Genomic DNA, 24,700 nt, shown 5'->3' with positions numbered 1-24,700 from the left:
TACATGAATTGCATGAGAACAGAGTTTCTGAAAGTCTTCACACCTCCTGCATCATTCCCTTGGGTTGAGTGTCAAAATGCAGTTTTGAAGGCCCCAGTCTTCTAAGTCTGAATTTCTATGTGCAGAACACAGAAGTCTCTGTTTTAACAACCCAAGCAGATGCTTCTAAACATGTGTTCGAGGGCAACAGTTCGTGCCATGTGCTGCATAAAGCTGGTTGGTCTCCCTGGAGCTGTGCTCCAGATTCTTGACCCTTTCTTGCATGATCAAGATTCTAGATCCTAGCAGACCTTAGTCGCCTTCTATGGATACTCTATAATTTATCAAGGTCTTATTTAAATTTAGCATCCAAAATTAAACTCACCTCTATAGAAATGGTTTGTTAATGCAGAACATAGAGGGACTCACACCGTCCTTGATATAACTACTTACTACTTATGTTAAAGTAACTTAATGCTAGCATTTTTAGCAATTGCATAACTCAGTTCATAAAGTGATTGTAATCAATTAAAGTCACAAGTTATTTTTCACTGGAACACCCATATCTGTGCTAATCCAAATGCAAAATTTATAGTTACCCCTGTTACATTTATTTTTTAATTGAATTTATTACCATGACACTGGTTAACAATGTTATATGGGCTTCAGGCGCCCAATTCTATAACACATTTCTGTACACTGTATTGTATGTTCATCCTCCAAGTCAAACCTTCATCCACCACCATTTCTGTCAACATACCATCTTAATAAGCTAATTTTTAAATTCTGGTTCCTATACCTATCATATAAATGTGCCTGTTGTTGGCTTTATATAGCATGAAATAATCTCTAATAGAGGTTTTTATACCATATTTCCCCATGCGTAAGATGTTCTCATGTATGAGATGCACCTTAATTTGGGGGCCCAAAATTTGAAAAAAAATGTACAATATAAAGTTATTGAACTCGTTTTATTCATTATAAAATTTATACAACTCCTCATTACTATCAAAACTCCCATCCATTAGCTTGTCTTATATTTGTCTGATGACAAAATCATTGTCTTCATATGATTTATTGCCTCATTCTCAGTTCCATCTATGGCATTTGAAATGCCACACTTCTTAAATGCAAGTAAAAATATCTACAACCACTCTATAAGACGCACCCAGTTTTTAGGCTCCAAACTTTTCGAAAAAAGATGTTATCTTATACATGAAGAAATATGGTAACTTGCATGGGTGAAGATAAGCAGAACACCTCTGGGGGAATATGTACCAAAGTATAAAGTAGTCAAAGGGGCAGAAATGCCAATTGTACCGAAAGAAATGAGATTGATTAAAGAGATGATTATTTTATACTTTTTTAATTTTTGGCAGAAAATGGAAATTCACATGGTCTTTAATTAAGACAAAATAATTCAGGAAAATGTCTCTATTTCAGCAGCCACTTAAGACACTTGCCCTGGTTTCTGCATATGTACATGTTTACTTTCCCCTTCCATTAAGAATATCTGGGGAAGCCTGACCTGTGGTGGCGCAGTGGATAAAACGTTGACTTGGAACACTGAGGTCACCGGTTCAAAACCCTGCACTTGTCTGGTCAAGGCACATATGGAAGTTGATGCTTCCTGCTCCTCCCCCCTTTCTCTCTCTCTCTCTCTCTTTCTCTCTCTCTCTCTCTCTCTTTCTCTCTCCCCTCTAAATAATGAATAAAAATAAATAAAGATTAAAAAAAAGAATACTTGGGGAAGAGTTTGAGATGCACTGATATAAAATACCCTATTTTCATGCCATTTGCAGAGTTGGAAAGTATATGTTCATCCAGCCATTTATAAAAGTGCTAAATATAATAAAGTGTTTCTACTTGACACTTTCTCATGTTATTTAAAGCCATTGAAAGACATTACTGAGAAAAGACAACCCATATTACTCCATCAAATCAAGACAAGTAACAATTGCTACCTGCTATTTGACTTTTAAGCAGTCCTTTAATCTATCTGCCTAAGTAACCTCATAAAAAATAAACCATATTAGTTTATCAAAGCTTCTTCTTAGTTTTCATTTGTTGGCTGCTTCATGACCATACATTCATTTCCACATGCTCAAAAATGAGCCTTTTAGCAGTCTGTTGTTAAACTTGCAAACCTGAGTCAAATTGTTTATAATTTCTGGAATCCATCTTATTCCCCTCTTCAAAAATAAAGGTAAAAGATACCTATCTCTGGTCTTGTGGTACCTCTCCTATTTTCTATGACTTTTCAAAGACTGCTAAAATGTAGCTCTGAGATAATGGCTGAAAATTCTCTTACCACCCTGGTACATAATTCACCTGGCCTCATTTTAAGTATCTTCATACTTAAATCTCTTACTAATCTCTCATCTATTTGGGGCTGAAAGTTCCCACTTTTCATAGTTGCTTCTCTGTATTCAGTTTTGTTTGTTTGTTTGTTTGTTTTTTTGTGGCAGAGACAGAGTCAGAGAGAGGGACAGATAGGGACAGACAGACAGGAAGGGCGAGAGATGAGAAACATCAATTCTTCGATGCAGTTTCTTAGTTGTTCGATTGATTTCTCATATGTGCCTTAACCCGAGGACTACAGCAGACCAAGTGACCCCTTGCTCAAGCCAGTGACTTTGGGCTTAAGCTGGTGAGCCTTGCTCAAACCCGATGAGCCTGCACTCAAGCTAGCAACCTCGGGGTCTGGAACCTGTGTCCTCCACGTCCCAGTCTGATGCTCTATCCACTGCACCACTGCCTGGTCAGGCTCTGTATTCAGTTTTAAAACACATCTAGAAAAGAGAAGAAAATACACAGGAGTTGAATGATTCTGCTATTTCTCTAATATGCTTTCTGTTATCATCTCTAAGCAGTAGACTTACTATTTCCTTGTTCTTTTTGAATAAAAAAATATGCCTAATATTTCCTTCATCAGTGTAACCATTTTTTTAATCTTTAATTTATTAGGAGCCTTAATTTATGAAACTTTTTTAATAGATTTGCTTTATTTCTATATTCATTCTTGGTTACTCTCCATTCTTTATATATTTTATACAAACATTTAAAGTTCTTGATTACTTGACAGCCATTCAATTTTCCTGGGCTGTGTCCCATTTTATTTCAATTATTTCACAATTACTCAACTAGAAGTCTTGTTGTTGTTGTTTTTTATCTCCCTTTATTAGCCATACCGTTTCTGAAACTTGATTCTCAAAAATGTCCATGGATCAAGAACTTTTTTTATAAAATTTCCCCAAAGTCCAGGATACTAGTATGACTCCAAAGCCCAGGTTCTGCTCTTCTGGCCATCATAAACTACTAGCTTGGCATTCTCAGCAATTCTTTACATCATAGCACATCACTGATGATAGTCTCCCATGTGACACACCCACATGTGTATCCTAAGCTTTATAAACCTCAAGCATAGTTTGCCTGAAAATAAAGCATTGTAATCATGCTTAATTGCCATCTATGTTGGCTATGTATCAGTGATGATTACTCTCTACAATGATATGGTGATACTGATAAGATGCTGATTATGTAGAATTCCATGATCTTCTTGTGAGAACATAAGAGCAATGATATCTTCAGGATAACCTTGACTACATTCAAATGTATGTATTTTTAGAAAGTGGATGATTTACAATTTTATTTCTTTTACTTTAAAGTAACAAATTGCTTGCAACTCCCCTAATGCGCCCAGAACAAGTTGAAGATGACAAAAGCGCTTTCTTCTCCCTTCCATATCATCAACTAGCTTATCCTCATTGGTCAAAACTAATTCAGGCATTACTTGATTTTAAATATGAGGACAGCCAGTAATTTATCTCATCAGGATGTTCCAAGTCATCTTTCTTGACAAACAACCTGCCTTTGTGTATTTGGGTGTCATTTGGCTCAGTGTCTATAACATTATCCCACAGTCATGTATCTTATTTCTGATGTGCTAATATTTTGGTAGTCTCTTTATATGAACTTTTTAAATATGGCAGTGAGATTTTATCATGCCTTTAGTGTAAAGAAATACAAGTTTTTTCCATCTTCAATTTAAAATAAGTTGATTGAACATAACTTGAAGCTAAGTAAGAAATTGTCTGCAAAAGGTATTTTTCTAACAGATCTTAGCAATGAATACAAATTAAAAACTGTTAGGTTGTTAATTTGATAAAAGCACCAAGGACAAATAGGAAAGGAAAGAGAAAGGGAAGAGAGGAGAGGAGAGGGGAGGGAAAGGAAGGGAAGGAAATTAGACAAAAACAGAGAAATTTGGGAGTTCCCACCCAGCAGGCCATCCATCCATTCTAGTCTATTTGTAATATGCAGATTATGGCTAAACTAGAATTATTTTTTTCTTTTTAATGAAGAGTCATTTGAAATGAGTAATGTTTTTCATTCTCCAGCTACTTGTTTCATAATTCCCACAATGTGTTACATGAAAGTCAATCTGTTTCTTACACAAAATATAGCTTTTGCTTAGAACTTACTTCTCAGAATACATAAGGACTCCTGTTACACCTTCATAAGTCTGTTCTATACTCCAAAATTTTCAATGTAAAGGGAATATAATCTTTAGTAACAATGATGAAAACTTTAGAAAAATCCCTAAATTTTATTTTTAAAGCCCCATTTCAATTCAATTTTCCTGGTGTTTTTAACCTGAAATGTTTAACCAACTGAATCCACTGCTTGTTCAAAATCCTAACACATCTTTTATTGGATTTTAAAAAGACTTTCAAAAAGTTCTTTCTTTTTTCAAGGAAGGCTAAATAATACATGGCAAAATATAAACAACTTAGACATGGTCCTTTGACTACCTGAATGTCTTCTGACAAAGCAGAAGGGGAAAAAGAAAGAAGGGGCAGGGAAAAAAAAGAAAAAGAGGGAAGGAAGAAAAGTAAATATCAATGTATTAAAGAAATGGCTTTAAAATGGGCACTTAAAAAGACCCACATAGTCTGTTAGAAAATCTATTAACATGCAACAGTTACTATTTTTTGAAATGGTCTTATATTTATCATGTTCTCTTTTTAAATTTATCTTTGTTAATACCTATATAACTAAGGACATGAAAAATATTTCTACTTGCAATATTGATGCAACTACGCAATACAGTAATGCTTAATGGCACCAAGAGCTGGAACCCTCGCTCTCTATTGGGTTGGACTTAACGTCACTCAATACAAAATTCTGTACTATTTCCACTCTTGCCCACTAGGCAATGGCAGCAAATGTCCACAGCAAATGCCATAAAGCACTTTGAAAATGAATGAACATCAAGGCTTGGTTGGTTATACTAATCTTCCTGCACTGCCCCCAAATCTATCTCATAAAAATTCAGACTTTGTTTTTTCACAACTGCTTTCACATGAACTGATTTTTAACAACTAAAACATTACTCTTCCTACTTATTAAGCATTGCTCTAAAAATTATTTCTATGTACATCTTCCACATAGCAAAAATCAAGATTATCTCTCTGTTCGGTTCAGAGGTCTGATGGCAGTTTTTAAAAACACAATTAAAACCACTTCATTTGTGATTTTTATGGAGAACGTGAAAGTCTGCCAAAAATGTCATCTAAACAAAGAGTCAAATACACTCTCAGATTCTTCACTTTGTAGAAGAAATGTTGTGGGGTCTTGTGTATCTGAGCTATAAAACTTTAGCAATAATAATCTGGTCTAGAGCCCTCAGTTTTAAAAGTCATCTGAGATTCCACACTTGACCCGGAATAAAGCAGCAGTTTTTCTGAATCGTCTCTGTGCCTTCGTGTCCAAAGTTCCCCTATACTTTGAGACCTCGGGGACAAGGTTTCAAACTGGATATAAGTCTCTTTTGCTAAATCATCTTCCCAGAAGGATTCTGACTTACATTGCAGTTTGCAAACTTTGTACAACAGAAAAAAAATCAATGGCAAGAAAACAACACAGGCAGTACTGCTCACCACAATAAGAAAGGGCCCTTGACCATGACCTTCTTCTACTCTGTCAGTAGAAAAGGTGATACATTGGTCTTTCTGGGGAGGCACTCCTTTTGGACAGACACATGCGATATACTGCCTACCAGGCTCCAAGCCATCTATGGTTATTTGGTTCTTGCTGGAGTCTGCATTCAGCAGCACCAGGTCCTTCTCACCATGTTTGGAATACAACACAGTCACCTCTGAGTCATGCATGGAGTTGACGGTGCTCCACATCAAGGTCACACTCTCTTTGGTCTCAATGACTGCCCTGAGATGTTCTATTGTGGCATTTGTCTCCATTGGCATTGCTCGATCCAATAATGCCAGCTCTTCTTTTTTACTTGCACTGGCTAGAGGAAGCTTACTTCTACTCCTATTCACCTTTAAATTTTTTTTCCCATCTGGATGGAGCTGGAGTGACTGCCGGTTAGCCATGGTGGTGCCTGTTGAAATTCTAGTGCTTAGAGTTGTGGTTGAAGAGACAATGGAGGAAAAGAATGGAGATAAAGGGAAGGAAGCAGCAGAAGGAGGAGATGAAGTAGAAGTAGAAAGAAAAGTGGAAGAAGAGAGAGAGAAAGAAGAGGAGGAAGAAAGCCAGGGAGATGGCGATGGACCATCTATGGATGTAGATCTTCGAGATTCTGGCTGGACATCTTGCTCAGGGTGATCTCCTGTTCTTCTTTCAGAAGTGTCTGATGCTACAGTGGTCGTGACAACACCAACCACTGTCACAGTAACCACAGCTTCTGCTGTCCCAGCCAAATTTTTGGCCTTACACTTGTAATCCCCAGCATCCTTGTAAGAAATGCCTGTCAAGCTTATTATGGACCATCTTACTCCTTCACCTGGAGATTCCTGGATTACTGGAAAAGAAAATATATATAATGCTGTGAGGAGGGGGAGGAAAAAAGCAACATGCCAACTGAAATAAAAAGTAACTATTTGGTTCTACATGCACCCCTTTCCCATAAGCCCAGAAGAAAATGGCACACCACAAGTTCCTGACAGTGGGTGATGGTTCTGGACATTGTCTACATCAGGGGTAGTCAACCTTTTTATACAGATCGCCCACTTTTGTATCTCTGTTAGTAGTAAAATTTTCTAACCGCCCACCAGTTCCACAGTAATGGTGATTTATAAAGTAGGGAAGTAACTTTACTTTATAAGATTTATAAAGCAGAGTTACAGCAAGTTAAAGCATATAATAATAATTACTTACCAAGTACTTTATGTCAGATTTTCACTAAGTTTGGCAGAATAAATCTTTATAAAACAACTTACTATAGTTAAATCTATCTTTTTATTTATACTTTGGTTGTTCCACAACCGCCCACCATGAAAGCTGGACCGCCCAAATTTATCTCAAAGATGCCTTTTAATTTTAATTCATAGTGGTTTTATAAAATGTTTCTCACAAGACCTTAGTAAAATACTGCCCCAAATATTTCTTCTTTGTAATAAAATGCAAAGTGCCCTCTACAGAGGGCACAGTAGATCATTTTCTGGTATGGAGCAGTCATAATTTGTATTGTCGATCTTTCATTCTATTTTTAGCTTATATAAATTAGTAAACCACCTTATTTGCAGAATAATATATAGTTTTTTGAAAAATTTGAATTTTACTTTTCTAAACACTAAAATCTAGCATATATCTATTCTGTCTTGATTTGTGAAGTTTTCTGAAGAAGAATAATACATTAAGCAGTATCCCAGTGGCCCAAATATAACTCACTACCTCAAGGTATGGACCACTTACAATCTATTTATAGAAATATTAGGCCTTGATTTTTTAATTAGGTTTAATTATTTGAGCTTCAATTTAATTTAACTTTAAGGTGTTTTAAGACTAAATTGTTTTATATTATCAGAATGTCATTATTGAAACTAAGGCCAAAACATTGACTTGGTCACAGTAAGATCTTAAAAGTCTATAAAACCAATATTTTTAAAAGTTATACTTTTTGCTTCATAATAATGTTTGCATGTAGTAATTTAAATAATTATTTTAAAATGAGAAACTGGTATAAAAATCCCTCTGAGGAAACTGTAATGGTGATACATTTTAAAGTGAGCCTCATCTAAGATGACGCAGTAAGACAAGGCCTTATCTGCAATCATTCATGCACTGGATCATGTTGTTTTCCAAAAAATAAAAATAAAAATCTCTAATTTTGTCTATGTAGTTAGTCAGGTAAACTGAGAAAAATATTGACTAATAAAGTAAACCTTTCAAATAAATCTTTTTCACTTAACAATTTTGGAATATCTTATTAAAATTAACCAGCTAGTTGTAAATCTCCCCCAAACATAAGCTTAAATACAGATCTTTGAAAACTCCTTGTTTCAACATAGGCCTGAATTAAGAAAATACCTGTATAATTAACTGGCAAGCTGTCATATCTGGTCCATGTGAGTTGTGGTGTGGGGTAGCCAGTGGCATCACATCGCAGCAGGACATTACTGCCCAGAGCCGACGTGATTTGGGTGGCCGAGGTCATCACCGATGGCTTCAGACACTGAGTCAACTCAGCCCGCTGAAATAAAATCCCTGTCAGGTGCTCAGGCTCACTACAGACCATCAGTGGATCAAGAAGTACTATGGCAGGGTCAGCAACTTTTGACACCTCAATCATTTTGGAAATGTGACAGTCACAGAACCAAGGGTTGTCTTGCAGACCTAAACCAGAGAGAGGAAAAGGCTGATGAAAGTTATTCTGATGGTATCAGTTTATATCACAGACTCTTGGAGAAGCAGGTGTCTACATTGGCTCCCTAAAACAGAAGTACTCTCAAGGATAAAATGGAGTCACCTCTCTATCAGGTTTGCTTTGCAATCCAGCCACCTGAATGAACAAATCCTGCCAGTTCAGATGATTAATGGCCATAGCTAATAGTCATTGAGCATTTACCTTGTGAAAGCACTTACCTGTGTTATCTAACTAAATCCCAACAATCCTATGAGGAGGATAGTATTTTTTTTTGACAGAGACAGAGAGAGAGTCAGAGAGAGGAACAGATAGGGACAGACAGACAGGAAAGGAGAAAGATGAGAAATATCAATTCTTTGTTGCAGCTCTTTAGTTGTTCAGTGATTGCTTTTTCATATTTGTGGCGAGCAGGGGCTACAGTGAGCAAGTGACCCTTGCTCAAGCCAGGGACTTTGTGCTCAAACCAGTGACCTTGGGCTTCAAGCCAGCAACCTTTGGGCTCAAGTCAGCAACCATGGGGTCATGTCTATGATCCCATGCTCAAGCCAGCGACCCCATGCTTGAGCTGGTGAGCCCATGCTCAAGCCAGATGAGCCCGCGCTCAAGCCAGCTATCTCAGGGTTTCAAACCTGTGTCCTCTGCGTCCCAGTCTGACACTCTACCCACTGTAACACCTCCTGGCCAGGTGAGGAGGACAGTATTATTAACATCCTTTTAAAGATAAAAACACTAAGACACAGAGAAACCAAATAATTTGACCAAGGTCACAGAGCTAGGTAATTAGTGTCAGAGCCAAGCTTTGAATCCAAGTAACACAGAATCCATACAGTGATAGAGATGTTTCAAGGTGCTATGAAAGTATTTATAGTATTATAAGTATTATAGGGTGCTGAGAGGCACCTAACTCAGCCTGCATTATGCCATGATTTTGTGTGATCCAAAGACATATTGAAGTTGTACAACTTCTGCATAGCAAAAGCATTGAGTGAGAAACAGGCAATGTCAGGAGATAAGCTTAGAAAGATTGTAGAAGTTAGACCATAGGTTAGCATGAATATCTTATATCAATATGTTAGCCATAGAGGTACATTGTCTAAATCTCTCTTCAAGTGAATATAAACAGCCCTACAGTTGGCTGACAGCTTCCAGTTGAAGTGCCCTCAGGATCTGCCTCAGCTTTCAGAGTTACTAGCCAAAATGTTTTGGCCTTCCAGGACACCGTTAGTGTGAGCTTAATGGAAAATGAAGAAAACTCTATTAGAAACTAGAGGAAATGGGATCCTTGTTATAGGGTGGTGGAAAATTTACAACACTGTCACTTGTAGTTAATATAGAGTAGAAAACATACTCAATGAAATAAATGTTCTAACTAAGGATATTTACACACAGTGTTGAACTGCTGCATAGTGTCTCCTTGCTGCTCATAATAAAATGTAAAGAACATATAACAGCTCGCCTGCCCGTTGCTGATGCAGTGAATAGACCGTCGACTTGGGATGCTAGGTCCCATGTTTGAAACCCTGAGGTCATTGGCTTGACTACAGGCTCATTCAGCTTGAGCACAGGTTCACCGGCTTGAGCATACGCTTGCTAACTTGAGCATGGGGTTGATGGCTTGACTGGTGTGTTCCCATCAAACATGTATGAGAAGCAATCAGTGAACAACTTAAGTGCTACAACTACCAGTTGATGCTTCTCATCTCTCTCCCTTACCCTCTCTCTCTCTCTCTCTCTCTCTCTCTCCCTCTCTCTCTCTCTCAATTGCTAAAAAAAAGAGAGAGAAGATACAACAGCTAAAAAAGGATATGAAATACAAATATAAAATATGTTGATATATAAAAGGGCTAATATAAATATTTAAAAAAAACCTCTGGGTTCAATAATCAAACTGTTGCAACGTGGAGTTTCCTTTAAAATTTTTAAATGGAACTGCCTTATAACCCAGTGGTTCCACTCCTGAGTATATATCTGAAGAAAACCAAAACACTATTTCAAAAGAATACATAAACTCATGGTTATTGCAGCATTATTTACAATAGCCAAGCTATGGAAACAACCCAAGTGTCCATCAGTAGACCAGTGGATAAAAAAGCTGTGGTATATATATACAACAGACTATTACTCAGCCATAAAAAGGAATGAAATCTTACCATTTGTGACAGCATGATAGACCTAGAGGGTATTATGCTAAGAGAAATAAGTCAGAGAAAGACAAATACCAGATGATTTCAAATATATGTGGACTCTAAAGAGCAAAATAAACAAACAAAATAGTAACAAACCCACAGATACAGAGATCAGACTGATAACTGCCAGAGGGCAGAGGGGTTGGAGGGCTGGTTGAAAAAAGTGAAGGGATTACATAAGTATAAATTAGTAGTTACAGAATAGTCATGGAGATGTAAAGTACAGCATAGAGACTATAGTAAATAATATTGTAATAACTGTGCACAGTGCCAGGCAGGTACTTGAAATATCGAGGGAGGGGTCACTCTGTAAAGCAGGGGTCTCCAATCTACGGCCCCCTGAGGCCATTTATCCCGCCCCCACCACACTTCCGGAAGGGGCACTTCTTTCATTGGTAGTCAGTGAGAGAAGCATAGTTACCATTGAAATACTGGTCAGTTTGTTGATTTAAATTTACTTGTTCTTTATTTTAAATATTGTATTTGTTCCCATTTTGTTTTTTTACTTTAAAATAAGATATGTGCAGTGTGCATAGGGATTTGTTCATAGTTTTTTTTTTGTAGTCCGACCCTCCAACGGTCTGAGGGACAGTGAACTGGCCCCCTGTGTAAAAAGGTTGGGGACCCCTGCTGTAAAGTATATGATTGTGTAACCACTATGCTGTACACCTGAAACAAATACAAAATACTATTGAGTGTAAGCTGTTATTTAAAAATTAAAATATTATAAAACTGGCTTTTTTTACTCCCATCCTCTCCAAAATTCTCAAATTAAGAGAGAGCTTCAGAGTGAAAATCAACCCACGGGTGGGTGGAACTTTTAAGGCATTTGCCAAGATCTCAGAAGGATCTCAGATGGTGCTTCAGAGCTTTCAGTCAGACTACAATCTCTCTGAGGATCTTAAGGATGATGTCCCATAGCAGCCTCCCATAAAGCCCAAGGTTGAAAGAATTTACCTCAGAAAGATTGTGGCTTTGGCTTTTTATTAATGGAGAGAATTATACAATTATTCCCAAGGAGAAAAAACATAAATGCAATTTTAAAAAATTCTAACCATAGTGGAAGATTCAGCTGTTCATCATAAATTCTGTGAAACTATGACCAGTTCCCCAATATTTATTTGAATTCTATGCATCCTGCCAACAAACATCAAATTCATTCATTCATCAAATTTATTTTTTTCTTAATAAGATAATAACAATACAAGTTGACAGTTAATGATTGCCTCCTATGTTGCAAAAACTGTACTTATAAGAATTGCAAAAGATCTGAGTTTTACCCTATTCTAGGGTGACCAACTCATCCCAGTTTGCCAATTTTATAGATGTTGGCAGAAGACATAAGACTCCTGGTCAGAGATGAGGATAGTTTATTACTCATGGCTCTGGAAGAAGACATCTTTATTACACTAGGCAGTACCCATGCCCACCCTTCGCTCTGAAGGGAGATACACCTCTACCTTTCAAAGCAGCTCTCTACACAAACATCCTTGAAACGGTAGTTCAGAACAAAAGGTAGTCAGTGCCTGCCTCTGCTCAGAAGATATGCAGAGATATGAGAGACCATGGAAAACAGTCTCCCAACAGTGTTTAGCATACTAAAGGATTTGTATACCTAAATCCTGATGATAGCAAGAGGTGGATAATATTAGTATCATCCTCACTTTAAAGGGGAAAACCAATGCTCAGAGCGGTTAAAGGATCTGCCCAAGGTCACACAACTGAATGCAGTCAGGGTTTGAACCTCACTATCCTGATCTGAAGACTCTCATTCTCACCACCATGCATATGCTTTATACTGACCCAGGAAGCTGCTATGACTTTCCAATTTCACACCAAAGGATATTAAAGCATAAAAGCACTACTGTCTTGACTTTGTAAGATGTTGTAAATCATATATGTTGTAGCTTCTTAATCTGTACTCCTTCTACCATAATTTATTTCTTCATTACCTAAAAACATCCAGAGCCACTGGTGGCAGTTATAAGTGCTGTTATCTACAAATAACAAATGTCAAAGTAGCAATATCTGGAGCACCGAATATCTGGAGCATGGATGTCTATCTAGGGAAAGATCCAAGAGCTATAACATTAACTGTTTGATTCATGCTTTGAAACTGTTATAAAAATGTGTTAGCAACGAAACAAAATTCTCTTAAAATTAATGAACTTGTTATACCTAAAAATTATGTAAACCAAGAAAATATGTTTAAATCCCTCAAAAATAAAATGAGCATTTATTTCAGCTTTGAAACACTTAAGGTCAAAGGTACAACTTTTAAAATCTGAATAACAGTAATCTAAGTGTTAAACACATTAATCAAGTGTTTTTTCTTCTGGGGACAAAGGTACAAGAACTCTCTGAAGTTAAAGTGTTACTTGTACTGCATTCCTTCAAAGCCACATACCAACAACAAACACAGTAATCTGCATTCATTAATTTATTTTACATGACTATTCTTGGCGAGGGCCAGATGAACTTTGCCTTATCTTTTTTCTAAAAGGGTAATGTTTTCCATGCATCACGGTAGTTGAATTAAATTGCCTAATTTTTTTTGTGAAAAGTCAGCAATAAATTCCTGTACCACAGTTATCCTGCAAACTAAAGCTCAGGAAGGCAAAGACCATGCCTTAGTCAGCTCTGTGGAGCCAGAGGTTTTTCACAGTTCAAGGGGGAAAGAAAGTCTTTCAACAAATGGTGCTGGAACCTCACACACCTGCTTGGAAAAAATAACCCTCACCCCTACTTTACACTGTACTCAAAAACTGTTTTGAGATGGATCACAGTCATAGGCTCAAAAACTAAGAATATAAAGCTTAAGAGTGGAAACTATAAAGAAAGTAGAATATCTCTGTGATCTGTAAGTAGGCAAATATTTCTTACATTGGACACAGAAAGCACTAACTATAAGAGAAAAAAATGGATAAATCAGATGTCATTAATATTTAAAACTTTCTTACCAAAGATATCATGAAGAAAATGAATAAATAAGTCACAGACTTGAAGAAAATATTCATAGTGCACATAACTGACAAAATACTTCTATTCAATAATAAAAAAAATAAACAATCTTACAAAAAATTATAAAGGAATATGCCATGGCCAGTTAACAAGTGAAAATATGGTCAACATCACTATAGATGTTCCTTGACTTACAATAGGGTTACATCCTGATAAACCCATTGTAGGTTGAAAATACTGTAAGTCAAAAACGCATTTACAGCATCTAACCTACCGAACATCACAGCTTAGCCTAGCCTACCTTAAATGTGCTCAGAACACTGTTAGCCTGCATTAATTACCTTGAGTTTCATCCCAAGAGTGATTGCCTTCCTCTTCTCATCCCCAGAAGCAGGAGGTTCAGATGGGCTTTTTGTAGACATAATGGGATGAAAAATATAACACAAAATATCCAAAAGAACGTTGGCAGCACAGTACACTAGAGTGTCAGTTGTTGATCCTCATGGTCACATGGCTGACTGGGAGCTGAGGCTCACTGTCACTGCCCCGCATCACAGGGGAGTATCATCCCGCATCACAGGGGAGTATCATCCCGCATCACGAGGGAGTATCATAGCACACATCGCTAGTTTCAGAAATGATCAAAATTCAACTTTCAAAATTTCTACTGAATTTATATCATTTTTGCACCATGGTAATATTGAAAAAAGATAAGTTACCTGACCAGTGGTGGTTTAGTGGATCAATCATCAACCTGGAGTGCTAAGGTTGACGGTTCAAAACCCCAGGTTTGCCAGGTAAAGGCATACATGAGACACAACTACTCCTAGTTGATGTTTCCTGCTCCTTCCCCCAACCCCTTTCTCTCTCTCTTTCCTCTCTCTCCAAAAAAAAGAAAGAAAAAACATGCTGAGCCACTGTACAGTGGACCATCATAAACGTGGGACAGTCTGCAGTCATCAGAGAAATGCAAAGTAAAATCACAGTGTGCTGCTGCTCTCCCACTCAGCCCACCCCCCCCCCACCCCCACTGGCTGAAATGGCAAGGACACTGGTGTTGGTGAGGATATGGAGCAAGCGGACTGCTTTGCTGTGCTAGTGAGACTGTAAAACAGTACAGCCTCTTTAAAAACTGTAGTTTGGGTCAATGAGCTGTTTGGGGGGGGGTGTTTTATTTATTTATTTACTTACTTAATCTGAAAGGGGTTGGGGAGAGGTGGAAGAGGGTAAGAGAGGGATAAATGGTGATGGAAGAAGACTTGAATTGGGATGGTGAATGCACAATATAAAGATGATGTGTTGTAGAATTGTACACCTTAAACCCATTTAATTTTATTAACCAATGTCACCCCAATATATTGAATATAAAATCTTGTTAAAAATAAAAACTAGCAGTTTCTTAAAAAGTAATAACTATAGTTAACCTATGAATTTATCCAAGAGAAATAAAGACATATGCTACAAAAAGCTTTGCACAAGAATGTAAATAAGCAGTTTAAATCATTACAGCTAAAAACTAGAAACAGCCCATGTGTCTAACAACAGGAAGAAGAATGAACAATTGGTACATTTATAACACTAAATACGACTCAGCAAGGAGGACCTACCAATACAAGCATGGGTTTCAAAAATATAATGCTGAGGGAAAGAAGCCAGGCACAAGAGTGCCTCTTTATGACTCTTCTTATATGAAATTCTGTGGCAGACAAAATTAGCCTATGGGAATAGAAATAAAAATAGTGTTGCCCGGAGTGGGAGGAGATTAAGAAGAGGCTTGGGTCACCATCCTGGGTAATGAAATTATGTTGTATCTTGATGAGGACATAGAAACTTGTGGGAATACACATTTATCATCATTTACCATATTAAACATTTAAGATACACTGTATGTAAATTATACCTTAACTTAAAAAAAAAGTTTACTAATCAGCTGTAAAAAAGAAGGAAATCTTACTCTTTGCGACAGCATGGATAGACCTGGAGATCATTATGCTAAGTGAAATAAGCCAGTCAGAGAAAAACAAGTACCATATGACTTCAATTATATGTGGAATCTAATGAACAAAATAAACTAACAAACAAAATAGAAACAGTTTCATAGATACAGAGGATAGACTGACAGTTGTCAGAGGCATGAAAAAGACGAAAGAATTAAGCCAAAAAAAAAAAAAAAAATCATAGACAGAGACAACAGTGTGGTGGTTACCAGAGGGAAAGAGCGGTGAGCAGAGGATGAGAGTAAAGGGGATAAATGGTGATGGAAGGAAACTTAGAGTGGTGAACACACAATACAATGTACAGATGATGATGTACTATAGAATCAGACACCTGAAACCTATATAATTTTATTAGCCAATGTTACCCCAATAAATCCAATAAAAGGTAAATAAATATAGTGTTTAAGGAATAAAAGAATCAAATCTCTGGCGATGGACTGTGACTCTGCCTCTTTATCAGCTGTTAGAAAACACCTCATGGGTTTTTCCAGAAGGCTGAGATACCAACCAGAGTTCTTAGAAGGGCACCTGGCAAGGAGTAAGCCTTAGCTATGTGGAACTTGTCACCTCCATGCCTAGCAAAGGGCAGGCATACCCACAGGGATTGAGGAGTGTTTGTTGAATTAAATTAATGCCATTTCCGAAAATTCTGTGGAAGTGCTCCCGCTGCCACGGCCCTTCGGGCAAACTCCACTCTGAACAGAAAAACCTGTGCTTACAACTGAGCATACTGGGTACCAGGAAAAAGCACCCAGAAAGGCCTTCTATGACTTCTCCTACTGCAGTCTTTTTCCTCCAAGATAAACAGTGGTAGGACTTATGGAGTCTGCCTGTGTAAATATTTGCTTATTCTTTAGAAGGAGGCAATGGAAATTTACCTGTATTGCCAATCAAAAATCTAACCTACTTTCATAGTTAATTTAAATGTTTACTTGCAAAATACTAATTAATTTTTTATAGATACATTAAAAGACAATTTTATTAAGTTGGCATTTTTAGTCATGTAGAAGAGACAGGGAGTAATGGAAAAGTTTCTCCCTAAATTTTTAAGAAATAAACACATGATATAAAGAGCTCAGTAAAGTAATGCATGTGGGAGGATACATACCATACCTCGGATTACAAAGGAGTGAGGAAGAGCGAGCGTTCTGGTGCCAAACAGCCTGTTCTCCTAGCCCAGCTCCGTTACTATGTGGCGAGTGAATTTGGGCAAGTGGCTGACCTTGTGCCTCATTCCTCGTCTATATAGTGGGGGTGAAGTGGTACTTACAACGGGGTGAACATGAGGCTGCAAAAAGATATACCTGTAAAGTATAAGAACTAGGCTTGGCCCTGAGTAAGCCTTCCGGGAATATTAGCCATTACTATTATTACAAATAAAATCTCCATCTGCTAACAATAATAAACCCAGGACAATAAAAATGAAATAAAAGCAAAGTGCATCTCTCTGTAATAATACATGAGTCAATTCTCTAGGGCACTTGGAAATTTATTATTGCTACAGTTAAACACTGAGTTCTATACAGGCTAGAACTGATTTCATCACCATATTTTAATGATGAAATTTGAAGACTCAAATATAATTAAAATAACAAAAATGCCAAAGTAGAGAAGTCTTCCTTTATAAGACACCCCCATCTAGGGCACAGCTGCTGTGGGTTATTGTTGATCTAAAACCATAACCTCAGGCCTGACCTGTGATGGCACAGTGGATAAAGCGTCGACCTGGAAATGCTGAGGTCGCCGGTTCGAAACCCTGGGCTTGCCTGGTCAAGGCACATATGGGAGTTGATGCTTCCAGCTCCTCCCCCCCTTCTCTCTCTCTGTCTCTCCTCTCTCTCTCTCCCTCTGTCTCTCCCTCTCCTCTTTAAAATGAATAATAATAAAAAAAAAATTAAAACCATAACCTCAGGGGCTGCCCACCCCATCTTCCAGAGAACCATCACAGAAATGCCTTACGGTATTCTCATTGCAGTCCTATGTGCAGGGTGGAGTAAGTCCTCCCATCTCCACTTTCCAGACGAGAAAACTGAGTTTTCTGTGTGACTCACACACAGGAAGAGTCCCCTCTGAGAGGGCAGCACTTCTCTCCCCTTTTGTTACATAGAGGTACGGCTTTGTCAGGACAGCTGCCACCCATAGCTGGACGTGTTTCAAAACATCTTTTGTTTTTCATTATCATGATATTATCATTATTTCTAAAATAATGCACAATCATTACAAACTATTTTTAAAAATATAAAAGAGTAAAAAGATATCTCACCACCCCAACCAGGTAGTGTATTTTTTTCACCCTTTTTCTTTGCACATTTTAAAAAAGTTATGATTGTGTTTTTTGTACAATTACATATATTGCCTTTAAAATTTAATGTTATACCAAAAGTATTTTCATGTTACTGCCTTTAAAAAATCTGCTTTTAAAGACTCTGAACCCTAAAATATAGATATAGCGGTTTATCTCCTTGGACAATAAAATTTCATAACCCTTTGCCACTTGATCCCTATGTTCTCAGTCAGATTTAACTCACAAGTGAAAAATATTGATGCCCTGTAAAGTACTCCTTCATAGTACTATTGGTAACTAATCCTTAGAGAGCTATTAATAACAATTTATTAATTTGATTTTATTTTCTACTTTATATCACCACTCGCTAATTCTATTAGAACCAAGAATTGCTTCTAAAGCAAAATAAAAAAAATGTACAGAAATAGAATCTCAATATCTAAATTAAGACAATTTCTAGCTTACTCATAAGAAATATAAATTAGTGGTTAGGCCCTGGCCTGTTGGCTCAGTGGTAGAGCATCAGCCCAGCTTGTGGAAGTCCTGGGTTCGATTCCCGGCCAAAGCACACAGGAGAAGCGCCCATCTGCTTCTCCGCCCTTCTCCTTCTCCTTTCTCTTTATCTCTCTCTTTCCCTCCCCCAGCCAAGGCTCCATTGGAGCAAAGTTGGCCCAGGCGCTGAGAATGGCTTCATGGCCTCCACCTCAGGCACTAGAATAGCTCCTATTGCAAAGGAGCAATGCCCAAGATGGGCAGAGTATCTCCCCCTAGTGGGCTTGCCAGGTGGGTCCCAGTTGGGAGCATGTGGGAGTCTGTCTCTCTGCCTCCCCACTTCTCACTTCAGAAAAATACAAAAAAAAAATTTAGTGGCTAAAATAAATAAGTACTAGAGTACTGGTTTACATGGTGCCTATCACATTGTACATAATTTAACTATTGTTAAATTAAATCAATTTCTTTTTCTCTAACCCATCTTATAATACTTCTTTTATTCTTTAATAAAAATGTTTGAAGGACTAGATTAGTGGTTAGTCAAACATGAAATAGTGATATAAAAAAAGCTTATGTGATTTTTTTCTCCTTGTATCTTGTTCTCATTACCCATACTTTTAGTTTTATAAGCACCAAAAACATTTACATTTCAACAAAGCAATGCTAAATACATTTAAATTCTGTCACACCATTTTATTTTTTTATCAAAAAAATCTCAAAATTATCTTTTCTTTATAGTTGACTTCAGCAAATATTTGATATGGTCAGTGGATATTCCTGGCACAAATTTAGCATCTAGCTACTTCTCACTCCAAAAAGCTTCTAACATTTCACTGGTCAAACACTTATTATTTCTTTCATCCTTCTTAGAAGTATAACCTCTCCGTAGCCCCAATGGGCATAACTTAGGATTTGACAACACAATCTTACTGGATGAACAAAATTTTAGGAACTCAAAATGATTGATCAAAGCCTTGGGCTTGTGTCTCATACATAAGTATGAAAGGCCTCACTGCACACAGACACTCCTAAGAAGGGTCTCAGTTCACTGATTTTAATCAGGCAGCCGTTTCCTGGGCTTTTATAGTGTGCAGAGCACCATGCAAAGCACTGTGGGAAGACACCAAAAAAGAAGAGAGAGGCTTTACTGGAGGGAGTTTACAAATACCCATAGAACAAAGTCAAGATTGAAATATATAAAACTAATCACAACAAAACCAAGTCCAAATCCATTAGGAGACCTATTGAGGGCCAATAAAATAATTGGTGTCTTCATCATTTCTTTTTAGATTAAGAAAATTTAGCAGCTATTCTCTCTAGCTAATTAAACCACTACACCCTCATAGAGATGGCAGTGCCCCTCTCCTACTCCCGAAGAGCCCGATGAAGGGTTGAACAGAGACCAGAGCAAAAGGTTGACTGTGGCAGAATACAGAGCATTGGCGGGCTCAGAAGAACCAAGCGAGGTTGGTAGATTTTGTCACTCATCTCCCAGCTCTCTAATAGCAGCATTTGTCTCTCAATTTATGAGGCCAACTCTCCTCCCTCCTTCAGTATACACACACAGACATACACATACACATACACATACACATACACATACACATACACATACACATACACATACACACACAGCGCCATTCCATCTTACACCAGGTAGATGAGTAAATTGACTGAGGTCAGCTGATATAGACCTATTCCATTAAAGTGCAGTTATAGAGTAAGAAACCAAATTCAGTATAGTATATGGAAAGACTGAACAACTGAAGGTATGCTGAGAAGCACTGAGGCTTTTGAGCTTACCAAGAATAATTCTTTTTGGTGAAATGTCCAGGCTTCTGGACAATGCTGTAAGTACATGGGACCAGCTCTCCAGGAATTCTGGCGGCAGCGTAGTTAGTCTGTTGCTTGACAAATCCAAGTAGGTGAGGTTCTTCAGGTACCTGACCGCCTCGTTTGGCACACTGGTTATTCTGTTATTGTGCAAATCCAGGGTCCTTAGATGGGGCATGTCCAGCAGAGATGCCCAAGGAAAGGCAGCCAGAGAATTCCCATCTAGGCGCAACTCATGCAGCTGCCTTAGGTTGTAAAAGCTGCTAGCCTCAAGGCTGGTGACGGAATTGTAAGTCACCCAGAGGTACTGGAGCTCTACCAGGTAATAGAAGGCCTCGGCGGGGATTCTGTGGACCACGGTCTTCTCTATGCGAAGCTTCTCAGTGTCCACGGGGAGGTTCATAGGTATCTCATTCATATCCAGGTCATTACATAGCACCGACCTAGTGTCACAACAAGAGCAGTGGAAAGAAACCTGCTTTTCGACACCCATTTGAAAAAATAATACTTATTTGAAACATGCATCAATTTTACATTCCTTACTGGTTTTCACAAAATACCTGTTTAGGCTGGCTGACCTATTCATTAATAACTTGTCATCATCATCTTCTTCTAGGTTGAACCACATGAAATGGCCACTTTTGTAGGTTAAACAACGATCAAATAAAAGCAATTTCATGTGATTCAACCTAATATTGAAGGAGCTCTTCATGTGTCAGACTGGTGCAACATACGTCACAGCCATTACCTTGTTTAATTCACAACAGCCTTATGAGATAGATATTGGGTAATAGGTAAAGCATTGGCTCTAGAGTCAAGCTGATCATGGTTCAAATCTAAGCTCTGCTACCTCTTTTGTGGCAGAGCCACCCTCACCACCTGTTCAATTTCATTTTCCCATACAGCTCTGTTAGGATGGTTCATTGAAACAAATGTAAAGTTTTTTATCTTCCTAACACATAATAGGTACTCAATGGGTGTCAATTTTTATCATCAATCTTATTTTTTACATCTAAAATAATTGAGGCATACCGACATTAGGTAGTTACATCCAAGATCATATAACTAGTTGGGTTACACCTTCCAAACCCACATCTGTCCAATTCCAAAGTCCACACTTAACCTCTTTACAAAATGGCCCATTTTAAAAGAATCCCCTGTTAAAGTTATAAACTGATCCTTTTTAAGGAAGAAAGGAACAAGTGTTCGTACTAGATGCTTAAAGCTGAGCTCTATTTTAACAATGTGACTTGTGCGTTGGTTCCAGCCCAAGACATAAACCAGAAACTGCAAGTTTATTCCTCTTACCACTCACTAACTTAAGTGACCTTGAGTAAGTCACATTGTGACCATGTTTAGTGGCACATGTAAAACAGGCACAGAAAAACAAGCCTGTCCCACATGTGAGTGTAAAGTATCAGAATTTAGATGCATTTTAATTTGGAAAAAGAGCTACTTATCTACCATTGTATACTTGTTCTCACTGGATTGCTGAAAATTAGCAATGAAACGTTTGCAAAGCAAGGTCTAAATTACAATACATTATACATGTAATTAGTAAACAATGACAACACAACAGCCATTCAGTGAAACATCACATTAAATCGGTGAACTTTAAAAGCCAGCCTATAATGAAGAGAGGCAAAAGCAGCATGAAGCTGCTGAGTACTGCCAGCATCTCCCATCTGTAACTTTAGGAGAAGACCATATGGAAGCATCAGATTTCCCCATGGACACCTCCTACCTACTCTTCATCTCTATTCTCTATCACAAATTTCAGTGCTACCTTAGACCAGAATTGACTCTGTTCCTACTCATTACGGGGAAAAGCCTGGCTTAGAGGCTGAAAGACCCAGTGTCTTTATCAACCAGTCACTGTATCAACTCCGTGCTATGACTTTGGACAAGTCCTCTCGCCTCTGTATGGATTTGTTTCTTCATTTATAAAATAATAGCAGTAGAACTAGATTATTTCATAGAGTTCTGACCAAGAATAATACACTATAATTTTCATAAAATCCATCAATAATGGAAACATTTCTGCGATTATTTCTCAAAAGTACCCTGGCCCGAGTCATTAACTGCTACGTATCATTTGCCAAGTAAGTCTTTAATTTGTTACGTTCTTTTCATTGTCTTAAACTACCTAGTAAATCTCTCAAAAGCTTTTATTAATTTGTTTAAAGTTGTAGAACATAAATTGGATGACTCTTTTCACAAATTACTTTAAGAGGCTTCCTGTTCAAATAAATTCTAAAGTCCCAAACCATCAACCAAGTCACAAAAAAGTCTGATTTTGTCATAAAATATACTCTCAAAAAAAAAATCCTAGTCTATAATGTTTAGCTAACAAGACTTACTTTTTGCATTTAACTCCTATCTCAAAGGACTTACGTATATTTTAAGTATGTAATTATTCTCACTTCACAGGTAGATGTTAAAGCAACCCCAAAGTTAATAAACTCCTATAAAGGCCCTACACTGTCTGCAACCATCAGGGTTGATCCATATCTTTCAAACCTCTTTTGTTTGTAAATTCCAATATCTTAAAACAAAAAATTCTAATTATGAATGTCTGTAATTTCATTCTTGTGATCTTATTGGCATGAACAACCTTCAAAATGAAATGGAAAACCCAGGAAGTAAATGATCTGGGCATGTCTAGCACCTCCTGATCGGCTGCTTTCTATAATCAGGCCGAGCTGACCATACACGTTTCAGCTTACCCCCCTTAAACAAGCACTTTTAGAGTACAAGTGCAGTGAATATTTCTGTAACACAGAATGTGTTTGAGAATCTCAAATAACTTGAGGGGCTTTTAAGAGCTAAACTGCTCAAATGAAAACAATGGATTTGGCAACCAGTATTAACACAATTAAGTTAAAGCTTATGTAAATTAAACCTTCTCTCCTCTGATTCTTGATCAACAGTTTGCTTTCAAAATACAGCTGATGGTGGAGTCCTCTTCTTCAGAACACTTAGTAGCAAGGAGAAGAGCATACCTTGATCCCGTGCCATCATTTCTACCGTGATAATCGCAGGTGCACTGTGAAGGACACAAACAGCTCACTCCTTCCAAAAAGCTAAGCACAATGCCCAGACATGCTAAGAGACGCATTGCTTCTTTCAGAGGCTATTTGAACAAAAGGTAAAAATCAAATCCTAAGCATTCAGAAACCGGTGTGCATAGAATGCAAACAGCCATTTAGTAAAAGCAGATTACACAGGATTAGCTGAGATCTGTAGTTACTTAACCTTCAAGTGTATCTTGCAGGGGTTCAATCTTCCTAGCCTTTGAATGTGGTTTCAGCAAAGTAACACATTCTAAGGAAAATGAAAATCAAACACATGCCAAGAAAATTTCAATAGTTATCCATATCCATATCTAGATTTGCAAGGAAATGCCTATTCAATTCCTTCCCTGTGGATGTTACTGCTACTACACCTTAAAGCTGCACTTAATATTAAAAATAATTCAGTGTCTTGGCAGATACAAGAAAATACTGAAAATCATTTACATTATAACACAAATTTTATTTTGTGCATTTGCTTTTAGTCAGCATGCATAATAATCACTTTTACAAAATTTAGCTTTAGATAGAAGCAAATGATATAAAATTGATTTAGAATAGAGTTATTGATATTGCCACGTACTGACTCCAAAAACAAAGTAAAAAAAAGACTGGCTCTAGATTTTGAGACCAAGTGCTTCTGTCCACTGCACAAATGCTGGATTGTGGCTCCCGTAAGCATGTGCTACGGCCCTACAGTTCATCTCAGCACAGTGTAAGGCTCCTCCCAGCCCTCCTATTGCTACCAAAAGCTATTACTGTTCAAGAATATATTTTATTCCAAGTTATGAGCATCAAACCATAGCTAAAAATTAACTGTCATGTTTTTTAGCAAAGTTAGGCTCTATCAGAAAATAAAAACTAAATTGAATAATTAAAAAACTACCTCGCCCTGGCCAGTTGGCTCAGTGGTAGAGCATCGGCCTGGTGTGCAGGAGTCCAGGGTTCAATTCCCGGCCAGGGCACACAGGAGAAGGGCCCATCTGCTTCTCCACCCCTCCCCCTCTCCTTCCTCTCTGTCTCTCTCTTCCCCTCCCGCAGCGAGGCTCCATTGGAGCAAAGTTGGCCCGGGGGCTGAGGATGGCTCCATGGCCTCTGCCTCAGGCACTAGAATGGCTCTGGTCGCAACAGAGCAACACCCTAGATGGGCAGAGCATTGCCCCCTGGTGGGTATGCCAGGTGGATCCTGGTCGGGCGCATGCGGGAGTCTGTGACTGCTTCCCCATTTC

The 24,700-nt window shown here is 37.9% G+C and overlaps 1 protein-coding gene across 1 annotated transcript; it reads right to left on the bottom strand.

Moving 5' to 3' along the window:
- Nucleotides 1-4,147: 4,147 nt before the first annotated feature.
- On the bottom strand, nt 4,148-23,593 carry LRIT3 (leucine rich repeat, Ig-like and transmembrane domains 3). The gene is made up of 4 exons (XM_066386090.1): nt 23,403-23,593; nt 20,371-20,843; nt 8,311-8,616; nt 4,148-6,802 (listed from the first exon to the last, which is right to left on the bottom strand). The coding sequence occupies exons 1-4, from the start codon at nt 23,516-23,518 to the stop codon at nt 5,640-5,642; spliced, it is 2,058 nt and encodes a 685-aa protein (XP_066242187.1). The 5' UTR covers nt 23,519-23,593; the 3' UTR covers nt 4,148-5,639.
- Between the last annotated feature and the right edge of the window lie 1,107 nt (nt 23,594-24,700).

The sequence above is a fragment of the Saccopteryx leptura genome, chromosome 5 (assembly GCF_036850995.1).
Source record: "Saccopteryx leptura isolate mSacLep1 chromosome 5, mSacLep1_pri_phased_curated, whole genome shotgun sequence".
Classification (NCBI taxonomy): Eukaryota; Metazoa; Chordata; class Mammalia; order Chiroptera; family Emballonuridae; genus Saccopteryx; species Saccopteryx leptura.
The sequence above is the reverse complement of the archived record's forward strand: the minus strand, read 5'-3'. Positions and strand labels throughout refer to the sequence as shown.

Coding starts and splice junctions, on each gene's coding strand:
- LRIT3 (XM_066386090.1), bottom strand. CDS start 23,518: ATGCGTCTCTTAGCATGTCTGGGCATTGTGCTTAGCTTTTTGGAAGGA. Junction 20,844..23,402: donor AATGATGGCACGGGATCAAG/GTATGCTCTTCT, acceptor TTGTGACACTAG/GTCGGTGCTATGTAATGACC. Junction 8,617..20,370: donor ACCAAAAAGAATTATTCTTG/GTAAGCTCAAAA, acceptor TCTCTGGTTTAG/GTCTGCAAGACAACCCTTGG.